This window comes from Megalopta genalis, chromosome 1 (genome assembly GCF_051020955.1).
Source record: "Megalopta genalis isolate 19385.01 chromosome 1, iyMegGena1_principal, whole genome shotgun sequence".
Lineage (NCBI taxonomy): Eukaryota > Metazoa > Arthropoda > Insecta > Hymenoptera > Halictidae > Megalopta > Megalopta genalis.
In genome coordinates, this window is record NC_135013.1 from 23686842 (window position 1) to 23704331 (window position 17490).

General features: G+C 48.2%; 3 protein-coding genes across 4 annotated transcripts; all 3 read left to right on the top strand.

Annotated features, from left to right (window-relative positions):
* Positions 1-68: 68 nt before the first annotated feature.
* On the top strand, positions 69-10304 carry LOC117221454 (DNA-directed RNA polymerases I, II, and III subunit RPABC5). The gene is made up of 5 exons (XM_076523446.1): positions 69-329; positions 6935-9076; positions 9172-9333; positions 9413-9678; positions 9941-10304. Exons 4-5 carry the CDS (start codon positions 9584-9586, stop codon positions 10047-10049), a joined length of 204 nt encoding a protein of 67 aa, XP_076379561.1. The 5' UTR covers positions 69-329; positions 6935-9076; positions 9172-9333; positions 9413-9583; the 3' UTR covers positions 10050-10304.
* Positions 10305-10456: 152 nt separating this feature from the next.
* LOC117221449 (uncharacterized) lies at positions 10457-12426 on the top strand. Its single transcript, XM_033472448.2, has 2 exons — positions 10457-11601; positions 11682-12426. The coding sequence occupies exons 1-2, from the start codon at positions 10936-10938 to the stop codon at positions 12345-12347; spliced, it is 1332 nt and encodes a 443-aa protein (XP_033328339.2). The 5' UTR covers positions 10457-10935; the 3' UTR covers positions 12348-12426.
* A 165-nt stretch (positions 12427-12591) lies between these two features.
* LOC117221435 (microtubule-associated protein 10) lies at positions 12592-15990 on the top strand. Of its 2 annotated transcripts, none has more exons than XM_033472397.2 (4): positions 12592-12878; positions 13304-13986; positions 14897-15122; positions 15636-15990. In XM_033472397.2, the coding sequence occupies exons 1-3, from the start codon at positions 12762-12764 to the stop codon at positions 15105-15107; spliced, it is 1011 nt and encodes a 336-aa protein (XP_033328288.2). In that variant the 5' UTR covers positions 12592-12761; the 3' UTR covers positions 15108-15122; positions 15636-15990. The 2 variants fall into 2 exon arrangements, with proteins under 2 accessions (XP_033328288.2, XP_033328287.2); XM_033472396.2 differs by having other exon boundaries at positions 14897-15103.
* The last annotated feature ends 1500 nt before the right edge of the window (positions 15991-17490 follow it).

Genomic DNA, 17490 nt, shown 5'->3' on the forward strand with positions numbered 1-17490 from the left:
CGAACGCCGTGCTTGATCGATGACGATCGCTTTTCTTTCTTCTGTTTCAAGTTTCGAAAATTCCCGTTCGTATAGACGGAGCCTTCCTCCTATCGGTTTCTCACCTACCGATCGACGAACAAATTTGTTTAGATTTACTCGCCGCCAGACAACGTTATCTCGTTGCTCGGAGATTCGCCGCCGCGTCTCGCGACGCTTTCCTGCAAATCGGAGGCTATCGGTCCGATTTGGCTCGACCGCTTCCGGTGTTTGAGAGACGCTGACGCCCGGACACGCTGTTCAAATGCTTCGTGGAGAGCTGCCCGTTGGAAAACGAAGATTCGTTCGCGGCAAGTATTTCTTACGGTTTCGAACGATTTCGGTTTCTCGTCGACTACGTTGATTGATCCGGCTGAATTGTGGAAACCACACGTATTTTGGGGAAAGAGAAAATTCGAAGGAAATATTATTATTATTATTATTATTATTATTATTATTATTATTGTTATTATTGTTATTATTGTTCTTGAAAATTCGAAGGAAATATTATTATTATTATTATTATTATTATTATTATTATTATTATTATTATTATTATTATTATTATTATTATTATTATTATTATTGTTCTTATTAGGATAACGGGCATGGAGATACGTTTTCGGAAGCCTTTATCGAGGGATATCGACTTTTCGCCTGTATCTCTCGCGAACGATACGATAACCTACGTTTCAAACGTTTTATCGGTTCAATCGCAACTCGAACTCGATCGAAACCCTGAAATAGGTTGGGCGCAGGCAGCGCCGTGTTATCTGGTCGTGCGCTTCTTTTACCTTCGAAGAAAAAATTCCAGCGTTATCGAAGTCCACGTTTGCGGTTTAGGTGCGGCGTTCGCGCGCGAAGACGCCCCGGCGAGCGTGTAATCGTTGGCAGGAATCGTATGACGCATGATGAAATCCTGGGCTGGATTGTTGCAGCGGCGGCCACGCGCGACTACGCGGCCCGCGAACTTGAAATCAGCCGGTCGAGTTAACGACCAATCAAGAATTTTCATCGCAGTCGATAATATTTAACCCGCGGGCCTACCGCACACTATGACAACCCACGCATATAGAAGAAAAGCCATATACGTATATTAGTTTTAGAGGTATACATCCACTAAAACTGACGCTTTAATATCGAAGCGTGCGATTTAATATCCGAACGCTCTCCGAACTTCTAACGGCAGGATAATTATGCTCGGCCTAATGCGTTCGATATCGTTGACGTATAACGCGTTCCCTGCGCGATAATCGGTCGATCGGAAAAATGCTGCGTTACGTTGCAATATATTCCAGCTCCGCGGAGGAGTCGACCGATCGATTTTTATTAACGGCAGATAGTCGAATAACGAAGTAAATAATCGTTGCACAACGTGCAACGGATCGCGCGAGTCATCGGTGAACCCATTATCTTTTCAAGCTCTCGTCGAGCAGAAATGCATAATAATATGTTGCGTAACACGCGTTTTGTAAAGGAGTCTTTCTTTGAAAATGTATTTACCGAAAGGGAGATCGCGCGCAGAATGATTTAGCGGCGAACCGATTGATTCGTCGAAGCCCGAAAACAAGTCCGATTCGTTGATACACGTTGCATTTCTTCGGCACGAGGGAAACGCGTTCCAATTAACGAGATCAATTTAGCGAAAGGCTCCGTTGACAACAAGCTAATCAGGATTCGCGATACCCGCGGCCGTACGCGTTCGAGCGTGCATGGGGTTCATTAATAACGGAGGCACGCGATCAACGATCCGTAATTCGACGGATCAATGCGAACTCTCCTTCGCGATATTTAATTTCGCGAAGACGTCCCTCCTGTTTTATCAACGACATTAACCTATTTCCGCCAACGAGCCAGATTAAATTTAACGCGAAGAACAATTACAGAATTACAAATACTCCTCGATAGTCGATATCGCGCGCAGCCTAATTACATGCAAATTGCAACGCACCGGCAACAAAAGTGCAGCAATGTCTGTCTAATCGACGCTCAGATTGTCCACAAAAACGGACAATTTAGGAAGAGAAGTTACGAAGATACGATCGTTGCGTTTCATTTTTACAGTCACGAATTGTCGACGACTATAAAAAACGAGCTGCGAGGCTCGAACAATCGTATCTCCACTTCCCAAAGTGTCCATTTTTCTGCAGAATCTGAGCGTCAGTTAGGGAGACATTACTGTACATCGCGTTTTTCATCAATCACTGTTACGGTAAATGGAAGGAAATACGTTTGGTGTATAGCGCGTATCTATTTTTCCGGTGAAATGAATTTATATATATATGTATATATATATATATATATATATATATATATATATATATATATATATATACATATATATATATATATTTTTGTATGTCACGCACGCGATAAAAATGAAAATGAAAATAAAGCCGAGGAATAAACTGCGAAACCGATAAAAACGCAATACGCGTCCGCTTCCGACGACGATAACCATAAAAAACGAGCCACAAGGCTCGAACAATCGTATCTCCTCTTCAAAAATTGTCCATTTTTGTGGACAATCTGAGCGTCAATTGGGGAGACATTACTGTTTTCTTTCGATCGACTGGAATCTTTCAAAATGTTTTCGTATCTTATTGCTCTACTCGCGGTTCGTTAGACGGAGTACAGTAATGTCTCCTTTATTGACGCTTAGATTGTCTACAAAAATGGACAATTTTTGGAAGAGAAGATACCATTATTCGAGCGAGAATTAGAGAGACATTACTGTACAGTGATGTCTCCCTTATTGACGCTTAGATTGCGCACAAAAATGGACAATTTGGGAAGAGGAGATACGATTAATTTGAGTCTTCTGCCTCGTTTTATAGTTACGAATTATCAACAATTATAAAAACGGGCTGCAAGGCTCGAACAATCGTATCTCCTGTTCCCAAATTGTCCATTTTTGTGCATAATCCGAGCGTCAGTTAGACATTACTGTATATCGCGGTTTTCATTAATCACTATTACGGTAAATCGACGGAAATATGTTTACTGTATAGCGCGTATTTATTTGCCGGTGAAATAAATTTTCATGTACATAGATATATATATATATATATATATATAACACAATATAATAATATAATAATAAATAATATAATATAATAATATAAATATATATATATATATATATATATATATATATATATATATATTTGTATGTCACGCACGCGATAGAAATGAAAATAAAGTCGAGGAACAAACTGCGAAGCCGATAACAACGCAATACGCGTCCGCTTCCGACGACGACGCGGTCCTGGAATCCGCAAGCTCGACGAAAAAAAATGAAATGTAACCTTATAGGAGGTGTAACTTAATAGGAGGATCGCGCGTGCGGAAAATCGATTCTGCGGAAAGGGACACGTTCGCGCGCGACGACGCGACGCGCGAAACTTGCTACTCGCGCTCAGTCGAGCGTACTCAATTTTTTTAAACCGACTGGCGCGCTGTCGCACCTGCTTAGGTAAGTGCTCGCATAGGTACTGCTGTTTGATCGAACTAATCCATCGTGTGCCGAGCTTATCAATGGAAAATTGTGACATAATTGTTTGTACGTTTGTATTGGCTTCTCGATGTCGACTACGATAACGCGCTGCTACTAGCTCGCGATTCTTCCAGCGTTTCCGCGATATTAATCCGATTCTTCTTCGAAGCTCTTGTTTGGCTAAATTCGTGGAGATCGAAGTCTCTCTGCTAGAAACACGTTTCAGGGATCGGCCTTTTCCCGTACCATCGCGCAGGCAGCAGGAGCTTGGTCGGTTTATCGCCGGACTAGTATTTGCGCAGCCCGTGAAAAAAATGGTTTCGAGAATTTCCGTATTTCTCCCCGCCTTTCGTGCTCTGTTCCTGCGAAACCTATCGCGTCGTAGACCAGCTGCCACCGCGTATCGCTATCGTCGAAACGTTTATCCGTGTCGTTCTCCAATTTTGCACGCACTACTGCGGAATAAATCGTTTCTCTCGAGAGCCGACATCGTAGAATCGAGTAATATAACCAGTTAGCTGTGGCGCCTCCTTTTCAAAGCGTGCATCTATAAAGGGTGTCCCAAAAATGTCTCGCAATCCGAAAGTGGCAGGTTCCTCGGGTCATTCGAAGCAACTTCTTCCTTTACAAAAATGTTCTCCGAGGCACCGTTAACGAGTTTTCAACGAAAAACAGTGACCAATGAGAGGCGAGCTCGGCTGGCGCGAGGCGACCGAGCCAATGAGCGGAACTGGACTTCGCGCGCTGGTTGGCTGGGCCGCCTCGCGTTAGCCGTACTCGATTCTTATTGGTCACGGTTTTTCGTTAATAACTCGTTAACGGTGCCTCGGAGAACATTTTTGTAAAGGAAAAAGTTGTTTCTAATGATCCAAGGAACTCGCCATTTTCGGATTACGAGACATTTTTGGGACACCCTGTATAGTAATGTCTCTCTAATTTACGCTTAGATTGTGCACGAAATTGGACAATTTCGGAAGAGGAGATACGATTATTCGAGCCTTAAATCTCGTTTTTATAGTTATTGATAATTCGTAACTATAAAACGAGGCAGAAGACTCAAATTAATCGTATCTCCTCTTCCCAAATTGTCCTAAATCGTCCATTGTCCTGCACAATCTGAGCGTCAATTAGGGAGACATTACTGTACCGCGTTTCGTGTGTCGAAACACTGTCCGCGACGATCACAGCTGTCCGACGCAAGAGACGGCCCGAGGTCGTCGTTTCCCTAATAGATTCTAAATAGAAAAGATTAGAAATTGTCGATACGACTGCTAACAGTCCGAGCCAACGAACGCGTAGGAACGCGCGCGAACCGTGCCCGCGGTGAAGCGATAAAGACGAGCCCGCGGGAGATTCGATCTATGTACACAGATTTAGCCGCCATCGCCGCCGCCGCAGCCGTTAAGAGACTCGATCGAAAGAATCGATCGGCGATAACGGAATGTTAATTCCATAATCGAACGAACATTCACTTTTCGCGGCAGCGAGAGCACGGACCTTGATCGAAGTTTTACGCAACTCGCGGATCAAACGTCGAGATTTTTGCGACACGACGAAAGAGTGCGCCGGGGATAATGTTTACGAGAGTCAGGGGAAAGGTTATGGCTTCGAAGGCCTCTCGATTCGCGTAACGACCCGGATATTTAATTCCGCAGACGCGGCGTTCTCACGGCGATCGTTTCACGGACGAGTCGTTTACGTTTCGGTTTAGCGTTCAGAGTGACGCGTGTCGCGTCCAACGCGGCTGCATATTTCAGAAACGAGAAACTGCGCGGGTAACGTTGCGCCGCGATGGAAGAAGCTCTTTCGGCGGACCAGCGATTGAGAACAGTAGACGGAAAAGAATCGCGCTCGTCTTTGCCAGACCGCGAACATCGAAATTAGAGAATCAACGGCCTATGGAAGCCGTTGAACCGTTAGGCTGACGGAGGAGTCTCGCAATTCCTCGGATCATTCGAAGCAACTTCTTCCTTTACAAAAATTTTCTTCGACGTACCGTTAACGAGTTATCAACGAAAAACAGTGACCAATAAGAATCGAGTTCGGCCGACGCGAGGCGGCCCAGCCAACCAGCGCGCGAAGCCCAGTTCCGCTCATTGGCTCGGTCGCCTCGCGCCAGCCGAGCTCGCCTCTCATTGGTCACTGTTTTTCGTTGATAACTCGTTAACGGTGCCTCGGAGAACATTTTTGTAAAGGAAAAAGTTGCTTCGAATGACCCGAGAAACCCGCCACTTTCGGATTGCGAGACATTTTTGGGACGCCCTGTATGTGCTTCTTCGTACTCTTCGCTTCATCCGCAGCTTCTCGCCGATCTTTCTGCTACCTTGCTCTCGGGCTCCTGCCAGATTTTTCGTACGCGTACTCGTCGATATCGCCGACCGGAAGTCCTCTGGATCTTGCGCGGCCTCGCCACCCCGCCAAAACGACGACTTAAAATAGAGACGCATATTTTGCACCGTTCGCCGCGGCCCCGTTGAAGAAGATACGGCTTTATCGCGATATCGAGACAAACAAACGAATCGTTTACTCGTCGATCTTTTCTTCTTCCGCGTGCTCTACCATCGTTGCAGCGAAATTTTCCGCAAACTTCTTCCCGTTCTTCGGTCGTCTGTCGCGAATACGCCATACAGTAATGTTTCTCTAATCGACGTTCAGATTGTCGACAAAAATGGACAATTGCGGAAGAGGAGATACGATTATTCGAGTCTTGCGGTTTATTTTTATAGTTATAAATTGTCTGCAATTATAAAAACGAGCCGCGATGCTCGAATAATCGTATCTCTTCTACCCAAATTGTCCATCTTTCTGCAGAATCAGAGCGTCGATTAAGGAGACATCAATGTACAGTAATGTCTCTCCAATTGGCGCTCAGATTGTCCACAAAAATGGACAATTTGAGAAGAGGAGTCTCGCAAATTCGAGCCTCGCGACTCGTTTTTATAGTTACCGATTTTCAATAATTATAAAAACGAGCTGGAAGGCTCGAATAATCGCATCTCCTCTTCCCAAATTGTGCATTTTTCTGCATAATCCGAGCGTCAATTAGGGAGGCATTACTGTAATTCGTACCGAACGAGGGAAGATGGAACGCGAGGCTGTAAATTGAGAAATCGTATCGAATCGATGAAACGAACGGAAGAACGGGAGCCGTTTTCACCCCGAGAGCAAAGCCGAATCTATCAGCGCACGATTAACGATCGAACCAGTTTCGCCTAGTTCTCGCTGAAATTAGGTTAGAAATTACGAGTTAGAAATCACTCGCGATTCATTAGGAAATTAGTGTCGAGCGCGATTCATTTCGCGGTAGATTGGTTCTCGGACGTCTTATTACCCGTGTGGCCTATATTCGATCGGTCGAAATTGCCGACGCAATACGTGTGTCCCTTCGTTGCTTTAATTGGGGAACAATTAAAATTCCAGACGGCTGTTCGAGCAACGAGACGCTACTATACGTTCCTGGTATACCGAACAAGAACGGAGCAGCAATTTCCGATCGAACGATGAGAAACCGTATACGCTGATCGTTCCGACATCTGTTCCGATTAATTTGCAATTCACGGGATGGTAGCCAGCTGCGATTTCAACGACTTTGAAATATGTTTCGTCGAGCTTATCGATTCGATGTAAACAAGTAGACCGCGGATTTAACGAGTTCATAGCAAAAATGGACGAACGAAACGTGGGCCAGCCAAGATTTTGTTTTACATCGTCGACGAAGAACATTTTTATTTAGCGTAAAGATCCGCAGTCTGGTAACAAGACTTTAATGTATCCAAGAGTCGACCAACGTCGAAGAGTCGAAGAGTCCAAGAGTCGAAAACAACGTTCTAGATTCTAGATTCTAGATTCTAGATTTTTACGTTCGAGATCCAGGATTCGCGTTACACGATTCCGAAATGCGAAGACGAAATAATTAGATCGTTGTTATTTTATTCGGTTCGGTCCGCACCAGATCAGATATTTCAGAGATCTTTTTACAATACGAACGATCGCGTGTCGCGTATCGTGAATATATATATAGGGTGTCCCAAAAATGTCTCGCAATCCGAAAGTGGCGGGTTCTTCGGGTCATTCGAAGCAACTTTTTCCTTTACAAAAATGTTCTCCGAGGCACCGTTAACTAGTTATTAACGAAAGACAGTTAACCAATGAGAGGCGAGCTAGGCTGGCGCGAGGCGACCGAGCCAATGAGCGGAACTGGGTTTCGCGCGCTGGTTGGCTGGGCGATCGATTTTTATTGGTCACTGTTTTTCGTTAATTACTCGTTAACGGTGCCTGAGAGAAAATTTTTGTAAAGGAACAAGCTGCTTCGAATGATCCGAGGAACCCGCCGTTTCCGGATTGCGAGACATTTTTAGGACACCCTGTATATGTACTAACTCCGCTTATTCTCGGCATCTCAAGTTCAGCGCCTCAATGACCCAGCCGTCGTCCGCGCCAGGGGGGTCCAAGAAGCCCCCTCGGTCTCTCGATTGATCGGCCGATCTAAAAGCCGTGGGTCCAGATATCATCTCGTGACGGAGACTTTCGCCTAATTCAATCGTCTCGATCGAATTGCGGCGCCGCGCCTCGACTCGCCGCATTAGATGCCCTCGGTTACCAATAACAACCGATGTCTAGCCAAGAGGAACAGATGTACAAGTATCGCTTGCGATCAATTATGACTTGTCCAACGATCGTGAGTTACACATTCATAGAATAGGTCGGTTCGTTTTGGTAGAAAGGCTGTTTCTTCAACGTAAAGCCATCTTTGGCTTTACGTCCAGCAACATTTATTTTTCAAGGATCGCATCGCGATGCGACGCATTGTAATCGCGACTCTATTTCAAGCGACGCCGACCTTCCATCGCTGCCGAAGCTAAAATAACGCGGCCGGTCAACCAACAGCGATTAGTTTCCCAAGGTTACGCGATCCGCCTGAAACCCATCGTCCATCGTCCATCGCTTATCGATCTCCGTGCCGTCGACGAAAACTTCAGGGAAATGCCGCGCGGTCCAAGGTCTAACCCTGAACAACGAAAGCGAGCGAACGCGCGATCCGAAGAAGCAACGACCAGACTTCGACGAGATCTCCTTCGAAGGTCGCCCCGCTCGTTGTCCACTCCGTTGCCTGGACACTCGCAGCGATGGGCAGTCGTTCGAAGAGGAAGAGCCCGAACTTGTCGCAGGTTAACGACGCCGATGGGTTGGCGTTGCTCGGAAGCCGAGAGACCGCGCAACACGAGTACAATATCAACGAAACGAGACTAATAGCGACTATCAACTTGATTTTCCATCGAATCTCGGTACCAATTTGATAGCTAATTTTAACGATAGATACGCATTTTCAGGCTCGGCGAATGATAAATTACTATTTGGAAGAGAAGCTGCAGAAGATGTGGGTGGTCATAGTTGCCTCTCTCGATCATCTCCCGTTCTATTTCTAAAGCAACTGCGCGGATACGGAAACGCAGTAAATAAAAAGGTCTTGAATTGGGAGAAGAGAAAGCTCCTGGATTGGAAGATGACTGTACCGTAGATGTGGTCTAAGATCTAAGCTATTGTGGGGAATTTTGCAGGCCGGTATGTATATATATATATGTGGACGCGGATAGAAAATCGCTACAGAATCTCTTTGCGAATATCACACTTTTTATTCGGTTCTTTCTCTTCTGTAGGCGGGAACAGAATAGACAGCTTCGTCCTTCCTTCTCCACCAATCCGGTGGATGCGCTACCCTTAAACTAGATTTACAACTTAAGGACTTAAAACCAACTATTTTACTTAACCTAGTTATATCTAGACGACGCGTCGGGAGCTTGTTGCTACGCTATGTAGTGGTAATCGGACTTACTTTTGTACGCTGTTCTTACTCCCTAAGCTTACCGCGCATCCAATCCGCAGTGGATCTTGTTTCAGCAGCGAATCGTTAACCAATCGGAGCAAAGAAAATTTCTACATCCACTCTCGCTAACGGATCATGCTGCGATCTGGTTGTCTGCAGGAGTAAAACCCATTATTGTATGTATATCCCTCTGGTGGCAAAAGAGAGAACACAGTTTGAACCACAGTTCGAACCAATTTATAAGCATGATTATACCGGTGCGTTGTTTTACTTGCGGGAAAGTGATTGGCAACAAATGGGAAGCTTATCTTGGTCTGCTGCAGGCCGAATACACAGAGGGGTAATTATTACATTTTATCGATATGTAAATAAATAATTTCTCATCATTTATGGACTAGTTTATCCGTCGATAAAATTCTAACCTTACTTTCGAGACTTCGTAGAACCCACGAGATAAACAAACCTACGTATATCGAACGCCTAAAATGTGTGGCAATAGCAAATTATATTTTTGTTGATCTATAAGTAATAATACCTTGTAACATGTTTGTTGGAAAAGTGTATATCGTTACCATGTAAATGTGCTTATTTATGCATTGCAGAGATGCACTCGATGCACTCGGATTGAAGAGATACTGCTGCCGCAGAATGCTCCTCGGACACGTCGATTTGATTGAGAAACTTTTGAATTATGCACCATTGGAAAAATAGACGACGTTCTCAATATTCATCCCCATACTCTACATCTTGTACATTAATGCATATGTTGTATATAACTGTATAAATTAGTTAAACGATAATTGTGGTGGACGATAAAAATGAAGCGCATCGATTCGTATGTGTTGCATAAATGGCGTTAGAATATAGGCAGTATATGTTACTATTTTGTAAACTACCATGGCATTCCTTCCGTTCTATATGTAATAAGCAGGAAAAATAAATACGCAAAATCTATTGTAAAATGTATTTTATAACTGTATTTGTTGCATCTCGATTATCATTTTACCATGAATGTGTAAAAATTTTCAACAGTTATATAAAAAGTTGATTCGTTTACAAAAGTCTCCAAGCAAAAAATATTGCTACGATAAAACATTCCTTTTTTTACGCTTCATAGTAAATGCAACAAAGAAGCGTGAAACATTTTATACGCCGTATGCCTATCGTATGTCTAAGTCACAGAACGGAAACTGTACATTTAGATCTCCGCCCTGAGTTTTTCGTCCGGTGTTCGGTCGTCGTCGCGATCGCGATCGCGACGCGTAATTGTAATATGTAATCGCGACTCTATTTCAAGCGAAGACGACCTCTCGTCGCTGCCGAAGCTAAAATAACGCGGCCGATCAACCAACAGCGATTGGTTTCCCAACGTTACGCTATCCGCCTGAAACCCATCGTCCATCGCTTATCGATCCCCGTGCCGTCGACGAAAACTTCAGGGAAATGCCGCGGTCCAAGGTCTAACCCTGAACAGCGAAAGCGAGAGGAGAACGCGCGATCCGAAGAAGCAACGATCCAACTCCGACGAGATCCCCTTCGAAGGTCGCCCCGCTCGTTCTCCGCTCCATGTCGCTCGCAAGCCTGGACACTCGCAGCGATGGGCAGTCGTTCGAAGAGGAAGAGCCCGAACCTGTCGCAGGTTAACAACCCCGAGGAGTCGGCGTCGCTCGGAACCAGAGAGGCTGCGCCGGAAACGAACGAGCAATACCTCTTTCTTTTGGAGTTCTTGGTGCACCATGTGACCGGTGACCGCCTGGCGAAGCTGAACCAAATGTTCTTCGTCCCCACGACCATCACCGCGAGCTTCCTGAACTTCTCGAGCGAGGAGGCCATCGAGATAACGCCGGTGGATCCTCTGTTCGAGCCGCAAGCGGGCGTAGCCGACGACGTCGAGTACTTTTACTCGGGACGGTCCGTTCTGTTCGCCATCGATCACCGTACCGTCCTGAACAAGCTCCTCGACTTCACGGTGTCGCTTCTCGTCGAGAAGAAGATGCCGGCGGGGCTGAAGCCGGACGTTCCGATCGGCGAGGGCGAGCTGAACATGAGCAAGCACTTCGCGGCCCTCAGAAAGGAGATGCTGCAGTGCTGGCACAGGATGGCGCCGCCCCCGAAGTGCTTCGAGGGCGAGGTGCCCTTGGTGTACAAGGGCGACGAGGTCGGCGCCGTCTGCATCTTCGTCAGGATATCCGCATTCGGACAGACCATCGTCACGGAGTTCGAAGCGCCGCCCGACATGGACGTGGACGCCTACGTGTTCAAGGTAGAGGTCGAACCAACGTGTAGCATTGTAGAATCGATCGGCCGGATTCGAAAACCTGAAATCGTTGACTCTTCTTCAAGGGCGACGAGGTGGACCGGAAGTCGGTCGGCTACAGGTGCCGCGTGATCGACTCGAAGGACGCGGACGTCGGCAAGGATTCGGTGGAGGACCTGACCGAGGGCCGAGGAGGAGCTTGCTCGCCTTGTCGGGTCTGCGCGAAGGAGGAGCACCCGTGCACGCCCTGCGGGAACCCCGACGGCGCGACCTTGAAGCCGGACGCGAGCCAGAGGCAGCTCGGCGGATCGGACGGATTCGGGCACGGCTACCCGACCACGGTGTCGAAGTCGCGATCGAGACCCGAGAGCTGCGACGAGGCGCGCAAGACCGGCCTGATCCAATCCAGCCGCGGTCCGGCGCAACCGTGCGGAAAGGCGGTCGTTCTCAAGGTATCCGGCGTGCTGGACACCGGCAGGGACGAGAAACCGACGGTCACCGTGACCTCCGAGTCCGACCGAGCCGACCAGCAGGACCGTTCCGATCCCAGCCACGACGTCTTCGTGCTCAGGATCGGCAAGAAGGGCATAGTGGGAGCCGGCGAGAAGTCGGACATACAGTTGGAGATGAGAACCCCGAAGGGCGTCGAGAAGGGACCGCCCGTCAGGATGGAGACCAGAGAGATGCAGACGGACGAGGACAAAAAGAAGAAGAAAAGCAAGAAGAAGAAGAAGCCGAAGAAGGATTACTGAACGATCGAGCTCGAGGATGTTGCGTTATTTTTTCTGATTTTCTGTGTAGCCGAGAATGAATAAAGCGATCTTGGATCTACGCGAATGTTCAATTGTTTGGTACGAAAGGTGTCGGCGGGTTCTGTCGAACGATTTTTCGAATCCTACGTACAGAGAGGGGGGGAGGGAGGGAGAGAGAGAGAGAGAGAGCACAGGCGTCAGAATTTGACGGGCCGCGTCAAATTTCAAACGTCGACACCGAGTGCCCTCTACTTGGATCCTGAACTTCGAAATTTTCCGCGTGCAATTTTGCCCCGTTCGAAAATTCTGTCCAAATTACCAGTTCAATATCCGCGAGATCTTCTCCGCGACCGGAAAGAAAATTCCAAAGAGCCATGAAATAAAGACCGCGCTGTTTTCCGACTCGAATTTGACATGGGAGAGGAGCAACAGCTTTTTCTGATCGAGTTTTTGGTCGACAGAGTCAAGATCCCTGTGATCAGGGCGATGCAGGACGAACCGCTGCCCGCCTGCACCTGCGTTTCCTTTCAGGTAACCGTTGGTCGGCACCGGTCCATTCGATATTCGTCTCCCATCGAACGGCCGAAATATGTTTCTCGGATAACCTTAACCCGCGAGTACCGTCGTTGCGCTTTTACGAGTCATCGACGGTCCTCGAACTTGTATCTCGCCGTCTAAAATCGCTCGCGTTCGCGTCGCGCTGTCTCCCGGAGTGCAAACCGTTCCTCGGCGTACTCCGGAGAACGGAATTACGCGTGCACAGGCTTTTCCATAACACGTGTCTCTGAAATTTGAAATTCGGCCGGAGGAACGCGACGGCCGTTTAACTCGGGAACTCGCGCAACTAGATCCGGATTATCGGCTGCCGGATCGGAATACGAAAGATCCTGCGCTCCGTAGGACGCGGCACTCTCGCCGCGGAGAGAGCCTCGAATAGCCGGCATTACGGTCCACAGATTCTCAGCCTGCCGGCGATAGATATCTGCCAGGAGGCGTTAACGGAGTGCTGCGCTTGCGAAGACGGCGACACTCAGATCTTCAAGAAGGGCAAGTCCTGTCTGTTCGCGTTGCCCTCGATCGTCCTGCAAAAGCCGCTGACCACGTTCCCGATCCAAATGTCCGTCTACAAGAAGCTGCCGCCGGGAGTTTTGCCGGACGTGATGGTTATCGGCAGCCATCGGATCGAGGCTAGAGCCCTGATGAACGCGGTGCTGAGCCAGCAGGTGTTCAAGATCCCGAACCCCTGTCAGACGATCAAGGACACGTTCAAGATCTCGACGGCGACGGGCCAGTGCGTCGGCACGGTGACCGTGTACGCGAGGGCCTCCGGTTTCGGTCGGAAGATCATCACGCGGTTCCAGATACCGCACAACAGGAAACCGTACCTGTTCAAGGGCGCCGAGGACAGCCCCGTTTTCCAGTGCAAAAAGATACCGTCCGTCTGCTACGCGCCTGTCCCGGTCAAGTGTACCTGCGCGACGAAAGGCCACCACGACGGCGGCGGAGAGTCCTCGCCCTCGCCCTCGCGAAGGACCTGTTGCCCCGCGCCGGAACCCCCGTGCCCTCCGCCGCCCGCCAAGATTCCGCAACCCTACTCGGGCCCGCGGCCGTGCTGCCCCTCCCGACAAGACCACCCTAGGTACGTTTCACCCCGCGTCTTCTATTTCTTCGAACCGCTGCGCCCTGCCGCGCTCCGACCCTCGGAACTTGTTGTTCCACCGCTACTAGGACCTTCGGTCTAGCACCTAGGATCTAGGACCCTTAGGACCTAGGTTCTAGGACCCTTAGGACCTCGGGCCTTCGGCTTAGGACCTAGGATCTAGGACTCTTAGCACCTAGGTTCTAGGACCCTTCGGACCTCGGCCCTTCGGCATAGCACCTAGAATCTAGGACCCTTAGAACCTAGGGCTCGCGGGAGTCGTAAAGCTAGGACGAGGGCTCCGAACATTTTTAATTATTTGGGAGACGAACCGGATTTACGAAGCCGTACCGACGAGACTCGGCCGTTTCTAATTCTAATTTAAGGACTCGCGAATCAAGATGTCGCGACGGTTCCGCATATACAGGATGTTCCAAAAATGTCTCGCAATCCGGAAATGGCGGGTTCCTCGGATCATTTCTTCCTTTACAAAAATGTTCTCCGATGCACCGTTAACGAGTTATCAACGAAAAACAGTGACCGATAAGAATCGAGTACGACTGACGCGAGGCGGCCCAGCCAACCAGCGCGCGAAGCCCAGTTCCGCTCATTGGCTCGGTCGCCTCGCGCCAGCCGAGCTCGCCTCTCAACCTGCCTGGGAGAACATTTTTGCAAAGGAAATAGTTGCTTCGAATCAACCGAGGAACCCGCCACTTTTGGATTGCGAGACATTTTTGGGACAGTCTGTATTTAGCGAAAGGCTTGGGATTTACCGCGGAAGCGTTTCGGTTCGCTTTTCTCCCGCTTTACTCTTCTTCCTTCCTTTGGTCCATCGTTCGAATTTCGCGTTGTTAACTTAACTTAACAAGAGGGAAATTTGAAAGAAAAGCGTGCGACTATCGTCCAGCAGGAAAGCTTCGGGAAACTGTGTTCCCTGCTGCACCCCGCAGCCTGGGCAACTCGTGAAATTAGGTCAGTCGGGCGCCGACAAGTGTCCTCCTTGTTGTTCGCCGCCGGCGAAAGCGTCTCAACCCTTCGGCGGTCCGTCGTCCAGAGAGCCTAGCACGAGGAAGTGCGGCTGTCCGGTGAAGGATTATAGCTGCAACTGCAAGCAGAAGTGAGAAAAACGTTGAACGGTAATCGACCATCGATCGTTTTTAACAGCGTTCGTAGAACACTATTTTACTATACCCTTTGCGCGTTTCCGACGAAAATGGATGCGATCGAGATCACGTTATTTTCAACCGATCAAAGTTATCGAGGGAAACGATCCTCCTTTATTTTTATTTCGCGCGTATTTCGGCTCCTCGTCGCCGATCGTTCCGCGTTCCCTGTGAAACGATCTTCGAACAAGCGCGCCGCGTTGCTGCTCGCTTCACCGCGCTTTCTCGACGCGAACCTACGTCAAAATTGTCGTGCGATTGCGAGCGCAATGAACAAATAGTCCCTTCGGTGTCGAACGTTTCCCGTTCGCGTTCTTCCATCGGAGTACAAAGATGGGTCGCGATTAATATTCGGACATTAATGTGTTTGCCCGAAACGTTGGTTCGGTTGCTGGCTGGAAACGTCCCGGGACATCGGTGCGATAGAACGCGAGAGCGCTTGACATAACCGCGAGGAGGATATTAGGGCCTGGACAACTGTTGTAGCAATTAAAAGCGGCCGGAAGCGGTGGTTGACGAGTCTCGGGGAAGACGTCGATATGCGGGGAACGTGAAAGAAAAGAACGATACTATGTCGAGCGTCGGGAAAAAGCGCAAGAAGAAGAAAATTCCGAGCCGGACGGAGGAGGATCGGCGACGACGAGAGGCGGAGAAGGAAGCGGCGGACCAAGAACGTTTGCGTAAATGGGAGGAGTGCTGGGAGAGGAAGCTTCGGGCCCAGGAGGAACGCGATTACGCGAAATGCTGCTCGGCCCGAGGGTTGTGCACCGAGCCGAGGACGCGATCGAATCTTTGGGTGAACGTCACCCAGGATAGATCGCTGCAGGAGATAAGCATCGCTATCAAGTAAGAGAACTACGGAGATTCCGTCGAACTCCTCCGACGCCGTCTCCGCGCGGCCCAGCGTTTCGCAATACCTTTGTGTATTTGTTAATTTTTTCGGAAAATGTTTGAACGCGACTCGCGTCGGCTACGAGCGTGAAGCGAAACGAGCAAAGCGTTATCTCGAATACGTTAACCCTTTCGGTACGAGCGCGTTATTCGCCGTGACACTCCCACTGTACGGGGTGCCGCGCCGAAAATGCGCGCATAACGCTGGGTCGGTCCACTTTTGTACGAAGATTTTCTTAAGCGTTAAGCAATGACTGTGCTTAATCCGTTTCTAAATCTTTCTTTAAATGTTTCCTGTGAACATTCTGTAAAGGGCCTACAGAAATATGGCTTACACGGATGCCAGATGTATTCGGCACTCGTCCATATTGGTCATCGGATGGATGCCGGATATATCCGGGTTAAATATTGATTATATATAAATATGAATAATATAATCAATAATGAATCATCATCATATAATCAATAATAATATAATCAATATAAAAATAATAATATAATCAATATATGAATAATATTGATTATATATAATATTATATATATATCCATTAAAGGGTTAAATATTGATCCGTCGATCGCGCTTTCGATGCATCTCGGGGCTTTTCAGGGATGTCCCGGTTCCGAGACCGAAGGCGCCGCCTCTGCCGCCGTCGAAGCCGCAAAGATCGTCGGCGGATTCGGTCCCGGGGAAAGCCGCCGGAAAGAAAGCGCACAAAAAGGTCGGCACAGGAAAAAGGAAAGGAAAGTAATCGGCGGTCCCGTCGCAAGGTAAGCCATTTATCGCGAGATACGCCGGCATAAATCGCGATCGCTTTCCTCGGCTGCGACTTCCACTTATTGTTCCCCCACGTTCGCTTTGCTCGAGCGTGTATCCCTGCTGCTTTGCCATTTGTAAAAATACATTGGACCGCGACGGAGACGAAGATGGCGTCGCGACGCGTTATTCTCGTCGTTGCGCGTCGCACGCGCTCGCCGAACGACCGGAATGGAAATACAGTAATGTCTCCCTAATTGTCGCCCAAATTGTGCATAAAAGTGGACAATTTTTGGAAGAGTAGATACGATTGTTCGAGCCTTGCGGTTTATTTTCATAGTTATAAATTGTCCACAATTATAATAACGAGCCGCGAGGCTCGAACAATCGTATCTCCTCTTCCAAAAATTGTCCATTTTTCTACAGAATCTGAGCGTCGGTTAGGGAGACATTACCGTATTCCGTTGCACCTCGCTAATTCCACGGTTGTTTCGCTCATTTTCGCAAGCGCTTGCTCGAGTGGTAGACGAGTCGAAAATGCCGATTCTCGCGGAAGATGATTAGATAGATAAACTCTGTCTTCGGAGTTTCTGTAACAGGCACGTGGAAGATTATTGTCGCGCAATCTCTCTCGACAGCGACTCCGGACGTAAGATTCGAATCGCAAGAGCTCCGCGAGCGTTTCTATTCCACCAA